At 42.6% G+C, this 22,205-nt stretch overlaps 1 protein-coding gene across 2 annotated transcripts in view; it reads left to right on the top strand.

Annotated features, from left to right (window-relative positions):
- Positions 1-22,205, top strand: part of ASB3 (ankyrin repeat and SOCS box containing 3) — a 248,972-nt gene that overhangs the window by 205,737 nt on the left and 21,030 nt on the right. For both annotated transcript variants that reach the window (XM_073628560.1, XM_073628559.1), the window contains exon 10: positions 13,024-13,229. In XM_073628560.1, the coding sequence (XP_073484661.1) occupies positions 13,024-13,229 (206 nt within the window). The remainder of the gene's footprint in view (positions 1-13,023; positions 13,230-22,205) is intronic.

The raw sequence follows: 22,205 nt of genomic DNA, 5'->3' as shown, positions 1-22,205 counted from the left end.
GTTTTGGAACTACATTTCCCATGATGCTCATACACTCTGGAGTGTAGTTGGGCATCATGGGAAATGTAGTTCCAAAACATCTGGTGTGCCAAGGTTCGCCATCACTGCTCTAGGCAATCTTCTGGGACACGTCACAGGTCCCAGAAGATTGCTTGTCCACTCGGAGAGCACAGCACGACTCGTGTATATGCAGTGCGCGCCCGGCCGTCCAATGATGGCGCCGCAGAGAGGAGGGGGAGAGAGCGGAGGCTTCGTACGCCCCGCATCGCTGGACCGTGGGACAGGTGAGTGTCTGTTTATTAAAAGTCAGCAGCTACACTTTTTGTAGCTGCTGACTTTTAATAAACTGAAAAAAGCCTGGAACTCCGCTTTAACATGTTCGGGTGACCCTTACTGGAGTTGGGTGCATCCTAAAAGTAATGAATGGAACAAAATACATTTCGGATTCATTTGTTATGTTATGATTTGGAGATTTTAATGGATCCATCTCCATCCAACACAAACAAAATAAGTAGGAATCATCTTATTTCACTTTTATACCTTCCTGTATTTATTGCAGTATGTTTCCATTTCATATGTAATGTCATTTTTATAACAATAAAAAAAAATGTTAATGCTAAAAGTATCGTCTGATTATTCAAGAGTCAAAGACGTCTGTGCCGCTCTCATCCAAATAAAACAAATGAATCCAAATTGAATACGTATACATTTGAACCCTGGTCAGGAGATTGTCCATTTTCATCCTTCATTGATAACTATGCCACTTCACAATTTTTCCTTGTGAATATGAGGAATTTTGTTTGTAGAAGTGTATATTGTTGATATATATAAACAATGCTTTTTTGACAGTAAATCAATCCCCCGAGGAAGACTTTGACCACGCATGTCGAAACGCGTTGGAAATTTGCATATTTGATTCAATAACATGTACTGTTGTATGGCTATATCATTGTAGAATTGAATGGTGGTACAAATCTCTGACCAGAGCTCATATTTTAAACGTGTATGTGTTTGTCTTGTTGCTATTTTTTCAATAAAAAACCTTTCTAAAACCAATTTTTAATGATTGTAATTTTGCTGCGGAAAAACCCCACTGGGGGAGACTTTTCCATATTGCGTATTCATTTGTTATGCTATTGGGTTGAATTAATTTCCCCATTCCCAAATGACTTTGTTGGGCCGCGAACATACAAATTAAACGAATGGTCTCTCAACCCCAATACCAAAAGAATCTTATTAGCATATTCACGCTACGCTCACTAGAATAAAAACAAATGCATCTGAATCAGTTACGTTATTTTGGATGCTTCAAACATTAACAAAAGACCCAAAGTATTGCATCATCTGAATGAAACAAATGAATATGAATGAATTTTTTTTTTCATTTAAATTTATTTCATATTATTTGAAATTCATTACAGTTGTGATTCAGAGAATCGTATACATCTGAATCTCCGAATCACGCAAATTTAGTCTGAATTTAAACTTGTAACAAAACAAATCTCATATTTCTACTTCTCACTCCCTTTTTTTCTTTTTGCTATTGTTTCGTTGAATTCCCTTAGCATTGAGCCATTGCCCTGGCAAGGCTCCAGCATAATATAACACCCAGAGTATCATAAAATGTCAAGTGTCTTTAACCACTTCAGCTCTGGAAGATTTACCTGCTTCAAGACCAGGCCATTTTTTTTGGTACGGTACTGCGTTACTTTAACTGATAATTGCGCGGTCATGCGACGCTGTACCCAAATAAAATGTATTTTTTTCCCACAAATAGAGCTTTCTTTTGTTGGTATTTGATCACCTCTGCGGTTTTTATTTTTTGCGCTATAAACAAAAAAAGACAGACAATTATGAAAAAAACCCATTATGCTTTACTTTCTGCTATAAAATATATCCTTTATAAAAAAAATCAAATTTCTTCATCAATTTAGGCCAATATGTATTCCGCTACATATTTTTAGTAAAAAAAAATCCCAATAAGTGTATATTGATTTACGTGAGCATTATAGTGTCTACAAACGATGTTATACATTTATGGATTTTTTTTTTTTTCATACTAGTAATGGCGGCGACTTTTAGCAGGACTGCGATATTGCAGCGGACAATCGGACATCAAATGACACTTTTCACCCTTTGCGGGAACCAGTGACACTAATACAGTGATCCGTGCTAAAAGTTTGCACTGTCTCTGTACTAATGACACTGGCTGGGAAGGGGTTAGGTGCTGGAGCCTCCCGCATTTCAGGGGCGGCTCTTGGACACCCGCAAGTGCTGCCCGATATCCCGGCTGCGGAGCTGATCCTGGATGGTCCCCTGGTTCACAGCTGGAGATGATCGGTGCAGCAGGAGGGACAGCAATGAATACCGATCTCCCTGTATAGCTGACATCCGCTTCTCCTTCTCTTCCTCCTACGGCTGTCGGCTAAAAAGCTATACAGGGAGATCGGTGATCACAGCTGTCCCTCCTACTGCACCGATCATCCCCAACTGTTCCCTGTACCCTTCAACTCCAGCCCCCCTCTGTGTCCTTCTACCCCCGTTCTTCTCCCCCGTTCTTCTACGACTCCCCTCCGTGTCTTTCTCCCCCCACCCCCCTCTGTTCTTCTCCGGCTCCTTGTCCTCCTCCTCCGCACCCCCCTCGTCCCCCACAGCCGGCTTCCTTCCTCTCCTCTCCCACCGGATGTGGAGATCTGACAGGATGGAGAGCGGAGGAAGGGACCGGTCATTTACCGGCCCCTTCCTTTTCTGAATTGGACATAGAGAGCGAGATCGCTCCTGTGTCCTGTGAAAACTGAGCAGATTAACCTCCTGTGTGTTACTTTGCTCAGTTTATGAATGGAGAGAAGCCTCTGTCTTCTGTCCATTCATCTTCAATGCTGAGAAAGGGACTGGGGAATCTGTGTCCTCAGCCCCTTTCTCTGTCTCAAAGGGGAGATGTCAGGGGTCTGATATCTCACCAAAGCCCCCCCAACAGGGTTGATAAAAAAAATGCAAAAAATATAAAAAAATGAAATTGTAAACAAAAATTATAAAAAATTAAATTATATAAAAATTATAAAATAAAAAACTACTGACACCACCCCCCTGTCCTACCAACACTGTCCACTGCCCCAACCCCCTTACCCCAAAAAGCATTGAAAAAAAAAAATATGAAAAAATAAAAATTACTGATACCATCACCGCCACATACTCCCCACTCTTTCCCCAGCAGCACTGTGAAAAAAATATTTTAAAAAGTTATTTAAATAAAATTATAAACAACAAAATTGTAAAAAATAATAAAAACAAAAAACTACTGACACACTGCTCTACTGACACTGTCCACTACCCCCACCTCCAATCATTGTGGAAAAAAATTAAAATAATAATAATTAAAAAAAATAAAATTGTAAAAAAATATTAATAAAAATAAAGAACTACTGTCACCGTCCACTGCCCTACTGACACCATCCTGCACATACTACTCACTAGGGGTGCTGAAATTAATCGTTGCATCGATGCATTGCGATTCGGGTGTCCCCGATGCGGCATTGATGCATAAGGACCGGAAAGTCGATGTCTGGTGACGTCATGACGATTAGCCCTGCCCCTCGCTTGGAGCGTATTTTTAAAATGACTTTCTTTTAATAAATGTTGTGCTACTATGGATGATGTGCCCCCGCTGTAAGTTTTTTAAAAAGCACAATGTCACTTCATACCGAATTTCCCCGTAGTACGATACGCTCATGTGACTCCCGGCCCGTCCCGCCCCTCTCTGCTCTCCTCTTCCGTCTTCTGAGTCCTGACGTCAGCGGTGAATTCTCAGTCCCCCCCCGTCTCTCTTCTGATACGATAACTATAGTCAGCGGGCGGGACTGAGAATTCCCCGCTGACATCAGGACTCAGGAGACACGTGAGAGGAGAGGGGCGGGACTGAGAATTCCCCGCTGACGTCAGGACTCAGGAGACACGTGAGAGGAGAGCGGAGAGGGGCGGGACGGGCCGGGAGTCACATGAGCGTATCGTACTGCGGGGAAATTCGGTATGAAGTGACATAGTTTTTTTTAAAAAGCACATACAGCGAGGGCACATCATCCATAGTAGCACAACATTTATTAAACGAAAGTAACTTTAAAAACAGTAACCGTACACCTCTGGCTCCATGCTGACAGGTCCCTGGCTATCCTGTGCACATTCCACTGTTAACTCCTAGTGTGCTGGAAGGTGCAAACAGGAATGCCAAGGAACTGTCAGCACCAGTGGTGGCCCGTGCATTGTGGTGGGGGTAGGGGGGTGGTTAGTGATGGCTGCATTTAATAGGCACGTTTGACGGGCACAGGTGGCTGCATTTGACGGGCACAGGTGGTTGCGTTTGATGGCCACAGATGGCTGCATTTGACGGGCACAAGTGGTTGCGTTTGACAGGCACAGGTGGCTGTGTTTGACGGGCACAAGTGGCTGCGTTTGACGGGTACAAGTGGCTGCGTTTGACGGGCACAGGTGGCTGCGTTTGACGGGCACAGGTGGCTGCGTTTGATGGGCACAGGTGGCTGCGTTTGACGGGCACAGGTGGCTGTGTTTGATGGGCACAAGTGGCTGTGTTTGACGGGCACAAGTGGCTGCATTTGACGGGCACAGGTGGCTGTGTTTGACGGGCACAGATGGCTGCGTTTGATGGACACATTGGCTGCGTTTGATGGGCACAGTGAGGCTGCATTTGATGGGGGAGCTTCAGTACAGGGAACTTCACAGGGCTGTTTGTCATCTGTGGATTCTATCCCTTCTGACCTCCCAGCAACCGTGTGTGTGTGTATCTCTGTACCCTGTAGTGCACCGGATTAGTGCACTTTTTAAGGGAGTGAGGTTATTTTTAATTCAAAGCAGAGTTCCAGTCAATTTTTTGTTTATTAAAAGTCAGCAGCTACAAAAGAAGTGCATCTTCTGACTTTTAATAAAAAGACACTCACCTGTCCCACAATCCAGTGACGTGGCCACCCAAACCCTCCCTTCTCTCCCCCGCCTGTCCACGGAGCTGGCAATACTACTGTGGGCATCCGGCTGTGACAGCTTGCAGCTTCACAGCCGGGTGCGCATGTCTCACTGTGCTGTCCTGCATAGCTGGGCAATCTTCTGGGACCTGTGATGTGTCCCAGAAGATTGCAGGGTGGAAGGGCCGCCTAGGCGGCCCAAGCGGAGGTGGGAGCTCATCGGTAATCATGATGCATCGCGGAATCGAATCGTTGACCAGATAATCTTAATCGAACCGTGAGACCAGTGAAGATGCGCACCCCTACTACTCCACACTCCTCTCCTGCACATACTACCCACCGCCATACACTCCGTACTGTACATTCTCTATTTAACATTACTACATTCTGCAATATGTAAGTCATCTCAGACTCTATTAAACAACACCCCATTTAAGCCATGCCAAATATGTAGCACGGTTTAAGCCACACCGACCTCCCTGAAATGAGTTTTTGCAGGTTGGGATGTCTGTTAACATCAGGGGTGATCCAAGGGTTAAATGTGTGCCTAGCCAGTGTTTTTGTGCACTGTGTTGGGTGCTTTTACTAGGTGAAGAGATGACATTAATTCCCTGCTTTGCAGAAACACAAAATCCGTCTTTTACCCCCTGTCAGAAAGGAAATCTGCCTTGTTTACATTGGTAGATCTCAGTTCTGTGTGTTTTACGGACGATCAGTGGGTGCTGGAAGACATCCGGTGCCCGTATGATAATCACAGCAGAAGCAGCCCGCCGGCAGCACGTACGCGCCCCCTGCAGGCGGAAGTGCAGAATGTGTATATATACGTAATCCTGCACAGGAGAGCAGTAATTATGCTATAGGGTGGACGGCAAGTGGTTAAAGCCCATGTCCTAGCCCTTATCCACGTGGTCCCAATCAACGGTTTCTAATGTAGGCCTCCCCACTGTAATCTTTACTTGTTTATGCCATACTTGCCTTTTTTTCTGAAGTCTCAGGACTGGTCAGATAATGTACTGGGTTGCTCAGCAATTGGTGTGCCCTAAAGACGCAGGGAGTGAATTCTTCTAGCCATCACAATTTGCCTCTTGTTGCTTAAATCCTTATGCTTGCGCATTTCTTATGCTTTCAACACCTCAACGTAACCCATTCATGCCCAAGTCTTTTTCTGACACTTGTTGCTTACAAGTTAAAATCAGTATTTTTTGCTAGAAAATTACTTAGGACCCCCCAAACATTTTATATATATATATAGATATATATATATATATCTATATATATATAGTGGAAATACCTCACATGTGTAGCTTGAACACTATTTACATTTGCGGGAGCGACATACGTATGCTTTTGCACGCGGGCACGGAAGGATGGGGCACTTTCAGTTTTTTTCTTATTTATTTATTACACTGTCCCTTAAAAAAAAAAATTCTGATCACTTTTATTACTGTCACAAGGAATGTAAACATCCCTTGTGACAGTAATGGGCAGTGACAGGTACTCTTTATGGAGGGATCTATAAGACCCCAAATCCCTCCTTTGCACTTAAAAGCATTCAAAACACCAAGTTTGGCAGTTTTGAATACTGTCATTTTTTTCTAATTTTGCCGCCTTTAAGTCTTCAGTAAACCGGAAGCGTTGTCATGACATTGCTTCTGGGTTACTAGATCCGAGACCCGATCAAAGCCGATTCTGACTGCGATCAAGTCTCCGGCCAGCCAGTGGATGTGCCGGCTGGTCGCTCGGGCCTCCCAGTGGGATGGGAGATCCGGGGAAGGTGGCGGGCGGGTGGGGGGGGGGGGGGACGTCCCCTCCTGCTGCTTGTGAAAACAGCCGATTGTTATCACAAGAATGCTGACTGCCAGCTCTAAAAAAACGGTACTGGGAGATGCTTGCAGCTGCATGCATCACCCTGGTACAACCCCTTCAAGCCGAAGGCTGCATATTTGCGTACCATCAGCATGAAGGGGTTAAAGAGGAGGTCTACTCCCCCCCCCCCCCCCCCCCACACACACACAAAAAAATTTAAAGTCAGCAGCTACAAATACTGTAGCGGCTGACATTTAATATTGGGACACTTACCTGTCCTGGAATACAGCGATGTTAGCACCCCAGCTGATGTTTCCGTCGGCTCTCGGGGTGCTGCCGCCACCATTGCCTGTAAGGGAAACCGGCTGTGAAGCCTTACGGCTCTACAGCTGGTTCCCTACTACGCATACACGCTGCACTTTGTGAATGGCCGGGCGGCTGGGGAAGAAGGAGGGGGCTGAACTTTTGGGGGACCTCACCACAGCCAGGTCTCCCAGAAGTGGGGAATGGGTACCTGTCAAAAACAGGTACCCCTCCCCCCAGAAGGTGCCAAACGTGGCACCAGAGGGGAGGAGGAAGCAGATAAGCGGAGCGTCCACTTTTGGGTGGAACTCCGCTTTAAGGGACAACGTGTTCACTTTCTGCCTAATATAGCCCACTCACTTTCAGATGCCATTGTAGCAAGATAACCAATAGTCACTTTACCTTTCCGGCTGATCGCTGTATATCAGTGTTTCTCAACTTCAGTCCTCAAGGCGCCCCGACAGGTCATGTTTTCTGGCTTTCCATTATTTTGCACAGGTGATTTGATCAGTTTCACTGCCTTAGTAATTACCATCTGAGGGAAATCCTGAAAACATGACTTGTTGGGGCACCTTGAGGACTGGAGTTGCGAAATACTGGTGTATATAATATGGAAACTTCCTTTTTGTAAACCTACAAGTTTCAAAACTGTTCAAGCTATAAATGGGACGGGCAGATTTTTTTTTCTTTTTACAGTCTAACGCTGACAGACTTTATGAAGGATGATTTCCAATGTTTTCTCGTCGTTACATAAAGTTAGAGAGGAGCTTTGGCTTGTTTAACAAGCTTGACAATCATAAACCTCCTGGCTGCCATCTGAACACGCTGTAACTGAGTTTAAGACTCTCAAACACCAGGAGAAGTGCAATTCCAGCTCTACCCGTGTACTCCGAATGTAATCCTGCAAATACGAGGACTACTAAAATAAAATGTAATCCTTGTGTAATTATCTATGCAAGACACGATGGTTGCAGGAAGAGGCTTTGAACTTCTTTTGAAGTGCAGCCAGCGGACATGTCACACGAGGATAAAGGTGACTAAGGAGAGTGACATTGTTGCCTAGCCAACCACACGCATCGAAGGTAATTGAAAGAAGCGCAAAATACGGGATCACAATCTAAGATCTTGGCATAAAAATATTCCATACAGCAGGTAAAATAAGTATTGAACACGTCACCATTTTTCTAGGTAAATACAGTGGGGACAGAAAGTATTCAGACCCCCTTAAATTTTTTACTCTTTGTTATATTGCAGCCATTTGCTAAAATCATTTAAGTTCATTTTTTTTCCTCATTCATGTACACACAGCACCCCATATTGACAGAAGAACACAGAATTGTTGACATTTTTGCAGATTTATTAAAGAAAAACTGAAATATCACATAGTCCACACAGTAATCGGACCCTTTGCTCAGTATTTAGTAGAAGCACCCTTTTGATCTAATACAGACATGAGTCTTTTTACAAAAGATGCATCAGGTTTTTCACACCTGGATTTGGGGATCCTCTGCCATTCCTCCTTGCAGATCCTCTCCAGTTCTGTCAGGTTGGATGGTAAACGTTGGTGGACGGCCATTTTTAGGTCTCTCCAGAGATGCTCAATTGGGTTTAAGTCAGGGCTCTGGCTGGGCCATTCAAGAACAGTCACGGGGTTGTTGTGAAGCCACTCCTTCGTTATTTTAACTGTGTGCTTAGGGTCATTGTCTTGTTGGAAGGTAAACCTTCGGCCCAGAATTCGTCCAGGTTTTCATCCAGAATATCCCTGTACTTGGCCGCATTCATCTTTCCCTCGAATGCAACCAGTCATTCTGTCCCTGCAGCTGAAAAACATCCCCACAGCATGATGCTGCCACCACCATGCTTCACTGTTGGGACTGTATTGGACAGGTGATGAGCAGTGCCTGGTTTTCTCCACACATACCGCTTAGAATTAAGGCCAAAAAGTTCTATCTTGGTCTCATTAGACCAGAGAATCTTATTTCTCACCATCTTGGAGTCCTTCAAGTGTTTTTTTAGCAAACTCCATGCGGGCTTTCATGTGTTTTGTACTGAGGAGAGGCTTCCGTCGGGCCACTCTGCCATAAAGCCCCGACTGGTGGAGGGCTGCAGTGATGGTTGACTTTCTACAACTTTCTCCCATCTCCCGACTGCATCTCTGGAGCTCAGCCACAGTGATCTTTGGGTTGTTCTTTACCTCTCTCACCATGGCTCTTCTCCCCCGATAGCTCAGTTTGGCTGGATGGCCAGCTCTAGGAAGGGTTCTGGTCGTCCCAAACGTCTTCCATTTAAGGATTATGGAGGCCACTGTGCTCTTAGGAACCTTAAGTGCAGCAGAATTTTTTTTTGTAACCTTGGCCAGATCTGTGCCTTACCACAATTCTGTCTCTGAGATCTTCAGGCAGTTCCTTTGATCTCATGATTCTCATTTGCTCTGACATGCACTGTGAGCTGTAAGGTCTTATATAGACAGGTGTGTGGCTTTCCTAATCAAGTCCGATCAGTATAATCAAACACAGCTGGTCTCAAATGAACGTGTAGAACCATCTCAAGGATGGTCAAAAGAAATGGACAACACCTGAGTTAAATATATGAGTGTCACAGCAAAGGGTCTGAATACTTAGGACCATGTGATATTTCAGTTTTTCTTTTTTAATAAATCTGCAAAAATGTCAACAATTCTGTGTTTTTCTGTCAATATGGGGTGCTGTGTGTACATTCATGAGGGAAAAAATAGTTTTAGTTCCGGATTACTATGGCAAACATGTCCGGCTTCTCATTCCTATGTGCCGTGCTGTGCACCGATGTTTACACCCCCTGTGATCTTGCAAGTCACACACCCCCTGTCACATGGGGGTGCAAACAGGAAATTGTGAATGGCCTTGGAAACTAAGCAGGTTAGAAGACGATTTTATAGAGTTTGTTTTGATGATTTAAATGGGGAAAAGGTATCAGGGAGAGTTTACTACCACTTTAAATGGTGAATGTGTATGGATCATTTTTGGAGAATAAGGATATTGTTTCATGTCACTTTAGGCTGGGTTCACACTTATGCCGGATGCAGCTCACAGCAGGGGGTCCGGTGCGTCCCTGTTCTGCGTTTCAGGTACGAATCAGGCCCACATTTTTGCCTGAATTCAGACCTGAAACGGAGCCAAAGACACACAGGGCTGTATCCAAATAAAATGAAATGTTTTTTCCCACAAATAGATCTTTCTTTTGGTGGTATTTGATCACCCCTGCATTTTTTATTTTTGATAAACAAAAAAAGACTGACAAGAAAAAAAAAAAAAAATATATATATATATATATATATATATATATATATATATATATATATATATATATACACACACACACAGTGGGGACGGAAAGTATACAGACCCCCTTAAATCACTCTGTTAAATCACTCTGTTATATTGCAGTCATTTGCTAAAATCCTTAAGTTCATTTTTTTTGCTCATTAATGTACACACAGCACCCCATATTGACAGAAAAACACAGAATTGAAGACATTTTTGCAGATTTATTAAAAAAGAAAAACTGAAATATCACATGGTCCTAAGTATTCAGACCCTTTGCTGTGACACTCATATATTTAACTCAGGTGCTGTCCATTTCTTCTGATCATCTCTTAGATGGTTCTACACCTTCATTTGAGTCCAGCTGTGTTTGATTATACTGATTGGACTTGATTAGGAAAGCCACACACCTGTCTATATAAGACCTTACAGCTCACAGTGCATGTCAGAGCAAATGAGAATAATGAGGTCAAAGGAACTGCCTGAAGATCTCAGAGACAGAATTGTGGCAAGGCACAGATCTGGCCAAGGTTACAAAAAAAATTCTGCTGCACTTAAGGTTCCTAAGGGCACAGTGGCCTCCATAATCCTTAAATAGAAGACGTTTGGGACGACCAGAACCCTTCCTAGAGCTGGCCGTCCAGCCAAACTGAGCTATGGGTGGAGAAGAGCCTTGGTGAGAGAGGTAAAGAAGAACTCAAAGATCACTGTGGCTGAGCTCCAGAGATGCAGTCGGGAGATGGGAGAAAGTTGTAGAAAGTCAACCATCACTGCAGCCCTCCACCAGTCGGGGCTTTATGGCAGCGTGGCCCAACGGAAGCCTCTCCTCAGTGCAAGACACATGAAAGCCCGCATGGAGTTTGCTAAAAAAACACCTGAAGGACTCCAAGATGGTGAGAAATAAGATTCTCTGGTCTGATGAGACCAAGATAGAACTTTTTGGTCTTAATTCTAAGCGGTATGTGTGGAGAAAACCAGGCACTGCTCATCACCTGTCCAATACAGTCCCAACAGTGAAGCATGGTGGTGGCAGCATCATGCTGTGGGGGTGTTTTTCAGCTGCAGGGACAGGACAACTGGTTGCAATTAAGGGAAAGATGAATGCGGCCAAGTGCAGGGATATCCTGGACAAAAACCTTCTGCAGAGTGATCAGGACCTCAGGCTGGGCTGAAGGTTTACCTTCCAACAAGACAATGACCCTAAGCACACAGCTAAAATAACGAAGGAGTGGCTTCACAACAACTCTGTGACTGTTCTTGAATGGCCCAGCCAGAGCCCTGACTTAAACCCAATTGAGCATCTCTGGAGAGACCTAAAAATGGCCGTCCACCAATGTTTACCATCCGACCTGACAGAACTGGAGAGGATCTGCAAGGAGGAATGGCAGAGGATCCCCAAATCCAGGTGTGAAAAACTTGTTGCATCTTTCCCAAAAAGACTCATGGCTGTATTAGATCAAAAGGGGCTTCTACTAAATACTGAGCAAAGGGTCTGAATACTTAGGACCATGTGATATTTCAGTTTTTCTTTTTTAATAAATCTGCAAAAATGTCAACAATTCTGTGTTTTTCTGTCAATATGGGGTGCTGTGTGTACAATATGGGGTGCTGTGTGTACATTAATGAGGAAAAAAAAAGAACTTAAATGATTTTAGCAAATATATATATATATTTGTTCTGATATAAAACAACATATCCAAAAAAAAAAAAATTAAACTCAAATTTCTTCTTAACTTTAGGCCAATATGTATTCTGCTACATATGTTTGGTAAAACAAAAAATCCCAAGCGTATATTGATTGGTTTGCGCAAAAGTAAGTTAGAGCGTCTATAAACTATGGTGTATATATACTGGAATTTGTATTTATTTGTATACTAGTAATAGCAATGATCAGTGACTTATAGCGGAACTGTGGTATTGCGGCGGACATTCTGACACTAACTTACACTTTGCGGGAACTAGTGATGCTAATACAGTGATCAATGCTAAAAATATGCACTGTCACTGTACTAATGACACTGGCTGGAAAGGGGTTAAACATCTAGGGCGATCAAAGGGTTAAATGGGTGCCTAACCAGTGTTTGCGGGGTACTGTGTGGGGTGCTTTTACTAAGGGAAGTGATGGATTTTCTTTCCCTGCAATCTAGCACTCCCCCCCCCCCCCCCCCCCCCCCCAGTCCGTCCTGAGCTCAACCTTGTGTTCCCCCTTGAGCTCCATCCTGGATTTCTGCTCAACGATCGGCGGGTGTTGGCGGACATCCATCGTTTTCTGCTGTAACAATTCACAGCCGAAGCGGAGTGCTCCACCTAACCGGAAGGGCAGAATCACGCATATATACAGGATTCTGCACAGGGCGACCACTCTGTAGCAGTAAACCTGCTATAAGGCGGTCGGAAATTGGATAAAGTCGGTGTTATCCCAATTTGGCTGAAAAAGTGGACATACACTTTAAGTCTTTGGTTTACAGCAACCATATATAACCTAAACACTGAGTCACTGAGCAAACAGCGGTTTTGAGGTTTGTTTTTTTTGTTGTTCCTATCAGTACCCCATCAAGTTATGAAGCAATGGCTGTGAAAGTGTTTAAAATGAAATTGGCATGGAAAGTCATGAATAATATTCTTATTTCTTTTTCCCTGCACAGAATCTATCCCACCTTTGACACACCTTTGCCGGCTTGAGATCCGCTCCATCTTTAACACCGAGCGTTTACGGTCTAAAGACTACATACGCCAGCTGCCGATCCCTGCCTGCCTACAAGAATATCTTCACTACTCGAATGTGCTAAGTCTCTATGGCATTTCCACAGAAGACAATTTTCAGGAGAATAAACTGGAAAATATCACCCAAGTAAGTGATTGATTGAAATCCGTCCATCACTGGCACCGGACTGCGGGCTGAATTTCAGTATTGTATACTGGCTGTAAATATTCCTGTTTTGTAATGGAACCTGGAGCTGCACAAAGCTGTACTGATAGGGGAAGCTGTGCTATGGGAAGTATTAAAAAAAAAAAACCCAAAGTAAATAAAGTGTACATAAAATTGCTGCATATAACATCATTTATTCTGACTACATACAGTACTGTGCAAAAGTTTTAGGCAGGTGTGAAGAAATGCTGAAAGTAAGAATGCTTTCAAAAATATATATTTGAATTGTTTATTTTTATCAATTTACAAAATGAGTGAACAGAAGAAAGATCTAAATCAAATCAATATTTGGTGTAACTACCCCATTTGGCTTCAAACCATTATCATTTCTTATACCTGCACAAAGTCAGGGATTTTGTAGGATTAGAGTCAGGTGTATGATTATCCAATAATACCAAACAGGCGCTAATGATCATCAATTTTATATGTTGGTTGAAACACAGTCCTTAACCACTTCAGCTCCGGAAGGTTTTACCCACTTCCTGACCAAGCCATTTTTTGTGATACGGCACTGCGTCGCTTTAACTAACAATTGCGCGGTCGTGCGACTCTGTACCCAAATAAAATTGATGTCCTTTTTTCCCCACAAATTTCTTTTGGTGGTATTTAAACTCCTCTGCGCTTTTTATTTTTTACCTATAAACAAAAAAAGTCTGACAATTTTAAACAAACAATATTTTTTACTTTCTGCTATAAAACATTCCCAATAATTTTTGTTTTTAAAAATCAAGTTTCTTCATAAAGTTAGGCCGATATGTATTCTACGTATTTTTTCTCAAAGAAAAACCCATTAAGCGTGTATTGATTGGTTTGCACAAAAGTTAGTGTTTACACAATAGGGGATAGATTTAGGGACTTTTTTTTTTTTTTTTTTTTTGCGTCTGACAAATCTGACACTGAGTGACACTTTTTGGGGACCCGTGACACCAATACAGTGATCAGTGCTATAAAAATGCACTGATTACTGTATAAATGACACTGGCAGGGAAGGGGTTAACACCAGGGGTGATCAAAGGGTTAAATGTTCCCTAGGGAGGAGCTTACTAACTATGTGGGGCGGTGTCACACTGAAGGAAAAGAGAGATCCGTGATTCAGCTTAGCTGAATCACAAGATCTCTCTTTCCCTTCCTGACAGATCTGCCATTTGCCTTGTTTACACAGGCAGACGGCTGATCCACCTCTCCTATGAATGATGGGCGGGTCGCGGAGGCCATCATGGCCACCGGACCCACTGATTGGCTCCTGCTGTGTCCAATCATAGCAGGAGCGGCGCGCACGCGCGCTCCCAAAACGGCGTGCACAAAATCACATACCTGTATGTGAGCAGCCGAGCCACCCTGCTGCAGTATATATGCGGTGGGCGGTCCGGAACTAGTTAAAGGATAAGTTCACTTTTTAAAAATAAAATAAATGAACTTTTTTTTTTACATTTAAAAAAATTAGCATTCATTATTTTTTGTTGCAGGAGCCTGGAAATCATTGCACCAGCGATCAACAGATTGCTTATGCCATGTAGGTCTCCTGCACAATTTCAGTGTATGGGCTTACCCATACATCCTGTACAAGTTAGCTGATACTCCCTCACAGGAAGACTCAATGAACTACAGAGGCACTCCACAGCGCCGTGGTGGTTCATTGAGAACTACAAGCTGACAGATGGATTATGGGGCTTGTTCATTCAGACATACGGAGCTGTGTGTCTGAATGACGCGGACGTGTGGGCAGAGCCCTGCACGGCCGCGCTGCTTTCAAATAGTGGCAGCTAGTACAGGGAACCCTGCTACTAAGTTTGTGGAAGACAGTTCCATGTCACAGGTCACACACCTAAGTAGTTATAGCGAATCAGCAAGGTCTCTCCCAGGCAAAGATTTCAAAGCAATTAAAGCGGAGTTCCACCCACATTTTTCACTCCATACCATGCAGTAGTAATGTGCATCCTTAAAATGAATTGGCAATTTATTTTTTTTCTGTTCACTTACCTGATTTATGCCCATATCTAATTTCACTTTCTCCTTTAGGGACCACGGTGCCGTACGTGATTTCTTGTTTTGCATTGGCTCCTAGGAGATCTTGGTCAGCTTGGCATGGCACTGCTCCCGTAACATTTAACATTGGCGTCTATGGAAATTCTTGGTCAGCTTGGCATGGCAAGCTGACCAAGATTGCACCGCACTGCACATGCACGAGATCAGCAGGTGCATGCTGGGTACAAAACAAGAGAATTGACAAGTCCACTAATAACAACTCGATTATAAATTTAAGTAAGGGTAGCCAGCATGCACAGAATACAGGAAGAAGGACACTGTGACTTCAGATGCCCACACTGGAGATGGCCGCGCTGTGCAGGAACTTCACAAAGTAAGAAAACGATTTTGCACAAATAGACTGGGCATAGTTTACAGCATACCTTTGTGACATTGCACGAGGCATGAGTATTCTAGGGGTATTTTTATCCTATAAGTCATATTTTGGCCGGAACTCCGCTTTAACTAGAACTATATTATGTGTCAACATATAAGATGACAGTAAAAGTGTGGGGGGGGGGGACTTACGGTAAATCTAGATGTGTTAACACTTTATGGGTGTGGGTCAGCGTACCCCAGAATGCTACCAAAAAAAAAAATTGGGTGAGAGACCCCAAGGAGAAGACGCGGGAACCAATTGCGACCACAAGATTATAAAACTGTAAAAATATGTTTATTAGGGACTACAACATACTACAAAACAAATAGTAAAAAAGCTAATTTTATCACCTCCACCCACCATCTAAAATTGATAACGTTGTCAGTTTAATGTAAACAGAGTCCGGACTCAACCAGTGCACAGGTCACATATGCTTAATCACCACCGACAGCAACCCAAAGAGCACAAAAAACATATAAGGATTAGACAAAAGTAGCAAACATGGTGTGGGTGTTAGGTGAAAAAGCAAGAGGTGACTGCATCCAGCAGCTTATAAAACCTGCAGACATTGAGCAACCTCAAAATCTAATTTGAAACCTACCTTCCTGCTTGTTATCTGCTCAATGGCTATGTGCTGAGATGAGTGTCCTCCTGTGCATGCGTGGGAGTGACATCCTGCACCAGCCAAAAAAAAAAAATGGCTGAAGATTGGCACCTGGAAGAAGCTCAGAAGATGTCGGCACTGGTGAGGGACCCCAGATCAGTGAAGCAGAGGTAAGTGTTGCAGACCTTGGTTCCAATTTAGGTTACTGATTATTATTTTAGTAGGTACTCTAAAACATCCACAGCCAGTCATTGTCAAGGGGAACAGCTGATCTGTTGATTGTTGACCATGCCAAATTCTTTCATTTCCATGAAGTAGGACTCGCTCGGGGGTGTCAGGTCTGTGCCCATAATCACATGATCACAAACACTTGTACAGTATTTCCATGCATGTCCATGCTCCCATCTTTAACATAATGTGATTGTACCATCATTGGATTGGACCTTGTTTGGTCAACCACCAAGTTTGTGTAAGCCCAAACAGTGAATACCTCTTATTTGCTCCCCTTTGGTCTGTAAAATATACTATTGAAAGGGCCAGATTATAATTTTTAACCACTTCAATACCAGGCACTTATAAACCTTCCTGCCCAAGACAATTTTCAGCGCTGTTTCAAATTGAATGACAATTGCGCGGTCATGCTACACTGTACCCAAACAAATTTTTTTATCATTTTGTTCCCATAAATAGAGCGTTCTTTAGGTGGTATTTGATCACCTCTGCGATTTTTATTTTTTGCGCAACAAATAAAAAAGACCGAAAATTTTGAGAAAAAAAAAAGTTTTTCTTTGTTTCTGTTAAATGAAATAATTGCCAAATGAATGATAATAAATACATATTATTTGGGTACCTTCATCCTTTATAAGTATTAATATAGAGAAAGATGGGGAGAGGAGGAAGAGAAATCTATGGGGACTACTCCAATTAAGCCTCCGCCCCCATAAGCTAATTGGACTATTACGGTATCACATACAACAATACAATTTATAAATAAAATTTAAATTTATTCAAAAGACATTTAATACATCTATATATACAGAATATAGATCTCACACCTATCTGTTATTTACAGTACAAAAATTGCAGTAACATTTAAAATGCCCACAAAGGTGGTTGGAGGCTGTTATTTTAGAGTACTTGGGGACGTATCCTCAACAGTTTCGCGGATTGACCGCTTCTTCAGGAGGCATCCAAGTGAATTCTCTATGGGTCAAATAATCACAATTACATACATAATAACTGAGGATAAATTTATAAACAACAGCATAATATTGGAGTGGTAATACATTTCGAAAAGTTAGAATACACTCACCAACCACTGCCCGACTGGGGCTAGGACGGTACAGTGAGACGCCCAAAAGACGGGCGTTCCCCCAGGGGCGAGCACGGGGGATTTAATACGGCAGGGTACACTATTGAAGAGAATAGGGAACATATTAGAAAGTGGAAGTGTGGATCAATTATTCATGAATTGGGCCACCCGGGTGGAATGAAGCTAGAACTAGAGTGAAGGAGGGGAAGAAAGGGGGAGACAAGGAAAGGGGAGGGAAGGAAGGGGGAAGAGAAGAAGGAAAGGGAATGGACAGTAGGGGGGAGAGAAGTGGACAAAGGAGAAGGGAGGGACAAATGAGGGGAGGGGGGGGAAGAAAAAGGGGGAGGGGGGAGAGGAAGGGGGGACAGGCAGGAATAGGAAGGGGAAAAAAAGGGGGAGGGGGAAGGGAGATTGGAATGGAGTGGAGGAAAAAAGGGAAGTGAGAGAAGGAGGAAAAAGTGAGAAGAGAAACAAAGGAGGGAGGGGGGTTTACCCTCCACCTCTAGTGCATCTGAAGCATTCTGAAACACACCCACCATTACTGGAATACTTGTAAGGGTCCAATGTTTTGCTCCTAGGGCAGGATTTATATTTAAGGATATATAAATTACATAGACATATTCAAACAACAACAAAAAGCAAATACGCATATAAAAAATGCAAACAAGATACAAGTGATACATATAAATGACAGTACCAGGTTTCTAAATATGAAGAATCTAACCAGCATTTTTATATACTAACCAGCTTTTCTCCAGAAGAGAGGAATCAAAATATCCCAAGATACATGTCAATGGATCTAAACTAACAGGAGGACCTGTTACGTTGTTAATAATTTGGGTGACCTCCATACATTATCATTTAAGCTTGGGACAATGCCATAGTAGGTGGATCAAATCTCCATGAGGCTGACTACACCTACTCTAGCAGGGGTCTTGCTGAAGACTAATACTGTAGAGAAAGTTCGGGGTCAGATGTACCCGATTTATAATAAACAATCACGTTAACTGATACGAGGGGGAGAGAGAAACAAAGGGAATCACTTGCAAGACCCGATCCCAGACATCATCAGAAATAGGCCCCAGCTCTTGTGTTTTTTTTCTATTTATGACATATATTTTATGTACCGGGGGGGGGGGGCATACATATAGCAACATAATTTTTTTTTATTGTTAAGATCAAAACTTTTTTTACAAGTAAAAATTAAATTTAGGGTGCTTCTTTCACATAGGTGAGCCTTATGTTTTGTTTTAGAAAGCACAGCAGAAGCTCAAAGCGGAGTTCCACCCAAAAGTGGAGGGTCCGCTTGCCTGTCTTCTCCCCTCCTCTGGTGCCACATATGGCACCTTTTGGGGGGAAGCGGGTACCTGTTTTTGACAGGTATCCACCCCCCACGGTCGTAAGACCTCGCCGCGGCGAGGTAGGTCAATAGTTCAGCCCTCCTCCTTCCCCCACCGCTGGGCCAGTTAGAGAGCGCACTGCAATTTGCGCATGCGCAGCAGGGAACCGCCTGTGAAGTTGCAAGGCTTCACTGCCAGTTTCTCTTATAGGCTATGGCGGCGGCGGCAGCACCCGGGAGCCAATGGAAACATCGGCTGGGGTGCCAACATCGCTGAATCCCAGGACAGGTAAGTGTCCTAATATTAAAAGTCAGCAGCTACGACTCAAAGGTTCCTGCACTACTTTTTTCCGATTTCATTGTAACTTGCATAGACTTCTGTTAAATTAAGACGCAAATAGAAAAAAGGGAAAAGAGTGCGCAAACAGAAACACCTGTATATAAATATACAAATAATTATGTGCTTACTAAATAATGAAAGCTTCGTAATGCATGTGTAAAATTACATCAAAAAATGTGTGTATATCAAAAGCATCATTCAATGTGATAAATTGGGAAAATATGTAAAAATATATATATATATATATATATATATATATATATATATATAACCACTTCCCTACCCGGCCATAGTACTATGACGTCCACAGATGGGATCTCCCATCCTGGGTGGACGTCATATGACGGCCTGGGCTTCCCGGCCAACTAGGGGGCGCGCGCTCGCACCTGCCGCGTTGCTCGGGACCCGGTGCGTGTGCCCGGCGGCCGCGATGTCTTCCGGGCACCTGCGATTGCCTGTTAACCAGGCCGGACTGTGGATCTGTGTGTGTAAACACACAGATCCATGTCCTCTCAGTTGAGAGGAGACCGATCTGTGTTCCCAGTACAGAGGAACACCGATCGGTCTCCTCCCCTTGTGCGTCCCCTCCCCCTACAGTTAGAAACACTCACCTAGGAAACATTTAACCCCTCGTCTCCCCCTAGGGGGTAACCCCTTCCCTGCCTGTCACATTTATACAGTAATCAATGCAATTTTATAGCATTGATCGCTGTATGAATGGTCCCAAAAACTGTGTCAAAAGTGTCCGATGTGTACGCCATAATGTCGCAGTCACGAAAAAAAATCGTGATCGCCGCTATATACTATTTCCTTGTCAAAAGAAGTTTATTGAGTATACAATATTATAAAGATACATAAAGTAAGTTTACAAGGATCTATAAAGTAAGCTCATTGTTTTACAGTAGGGTTTATATAGGTAAATATCATGAAATTTCAAATATTAAACATTGGGTTCACGTAAACCTAAATTAAAGATATATATCATTTCCTTAGTTACTTTTTTAGGTATTTAAATGATTTATACCTACTATACATATTGTTTACAGGTAGAGTGTATATAGGTCAAATAAATTCTGATAATGAGCTTTAATCATAAGGTGGAGAAAAGGAAAGAGAAAGAAGAAAAAGGGTTGAAAGGTAGAGGTATGGTCCACAAGGTTGTCCCGCTCGTCAGTTTATTATTCTTTTTAGTTCTCTTTGAAGCCTTAGAATGGGTGTCTCTGTAAGTCATTTAATCTGTTACCATGGCAACAGGACAGAGTCATTGAAGTTTGACCGGAACTGTTGTTTTATCCAAGGATGCCAAAGTTTTTCAAATTTTGGAATTTGATTTTGATCGATGGCTACCATCTTAGCATGGGACATTGTATTATTCATTCTGTTAAATGGTTTCTGCTAGTACCAATGTAGGAGATTTCCATGCCTTGGCCACTGTTTGTTTTGCAGCCGTTATTAGTTGGATCATAAGTTTGAATTGAGAGAGTGTTAACCATTCCGGTTTTAGATTAAGTAAAGTTATATATGGATCTGGTTGTATTATTTTTTTTAATATTGTAGATGCAATCACGAAGACTTCCTTCCAGAAGGTTTGGATTACTGGGCACGTCCACCATATGTGTAAATGTGTGCCTATTTCTGGGCATCCTCGAAAACAAAGAGCTGAGGTATTAGGTGAATATTTTGCCACTCTAGCGGGTACAAGGTACCAGCGAGTTAGGACTTTATAATTTGTCTCCAGTGCTAAGATGTTGGGTGAAGATGACTTAGATGTGAGCCATATGTTAGACCAGTCCGTGTCTTCTAAAGTTCGTCCCAGGTCCTCCTCCCACCTCTGAACGTAAGAGGGTCTATTAAGATTTGCTACTCCATATAATTGATTATAAAGTGATGAAATTGTACCTTTAGCAAATGGATCTTTTGTACAGATTGATTCAAAAATGGATAATTGGGATAATGGTGTATCCCCCTTTAGGAATGGTGTATAGAAATTTTTGATTTGGAGATATCTAAATATCTCAGAGTTTGGTAGATCATATTTTTCTCTAAGCGATGGGAATGAAAGGAATGATTTAGATGCTATGAAGTCATTTAGTGTCTGAATGCCTGATGTTGTCCAAGCTTTAAAAGAATTTGGGTAGATCCATGCCGGATAAAAGGCCGGATTTCTGATAAAAGAAAGGAGAGGATTGTGTGGAGATTGTAACTGATATTTGGTTTTTAGTTTATCCCAGAGAGATAAGAAGTGTTTAGTTATGGGATTATGAATTTTAAAGCGGTCTTTAGGATCAAGCCATAATAAGTTTGATATTAATAGAGGGTCATTTTCTGAAGCCTCTATAAATACCCATAATGGGATTTCCTGTTTTGCATGGTATTTGGACAGACTGGCCAAATGTGCTGCTCTGTAGTAGTTAGTAAAATTAGGGTATCCCAGGCCTCCTTTATTTTTGGGAAGATGTAGTGTGTGTATAGGTATACGTGGTTTAGAAGAGCCCCATATAAACGAAGTTGCTCTTTTTTGTACTATTCTCAAAAAATAGGAAGGAATTGGAATAGGGAGGACTCTGAATAGATAAAGCAATTTGGGTAGAATAGTCATTTTGATTGCATTAATCTTCCCTATCCAGGATAAAGGAAGTTGCGACCATTGTTTTATTAGATTTGTGATCTGTCTTAATACAGGAGGATAATTGGTTGAGAATAAGTCAGAATGAGATGCTGTTAAATGAATTCCAAGATATGGGATTGATTTTTCTGCCCATGTGAATGGGAGTGCAGCCCTAGCCAGGATCAATTCCATGTTTGTGAGTGAAATATTAAGCACTAGGCATTTCGTAGGATTAATCATAAGGCCGGATAGAGCTGCAAATCCATCAAGAGCTGGTATTAAGTTAGGACC

The sequence above is a fragment of the Aquarana catesbeiana genome, linkage group LG04, assembly GCF_042186555.1.
Source record: "Aquarana catesbeiana isolate 2022-GZ linkage group LG04, ASM4218655v1, whole genome shotgun sequence".
Lineage (NCBI taxonomy): Eukaryota > Metazoa > Chordata > Amphibia > Anura > Ranidae > Aquarana > Aquarana catesbeiana.
This window is presented reverse-complemented; position numbering and strand designations above follow the sequence as displayed.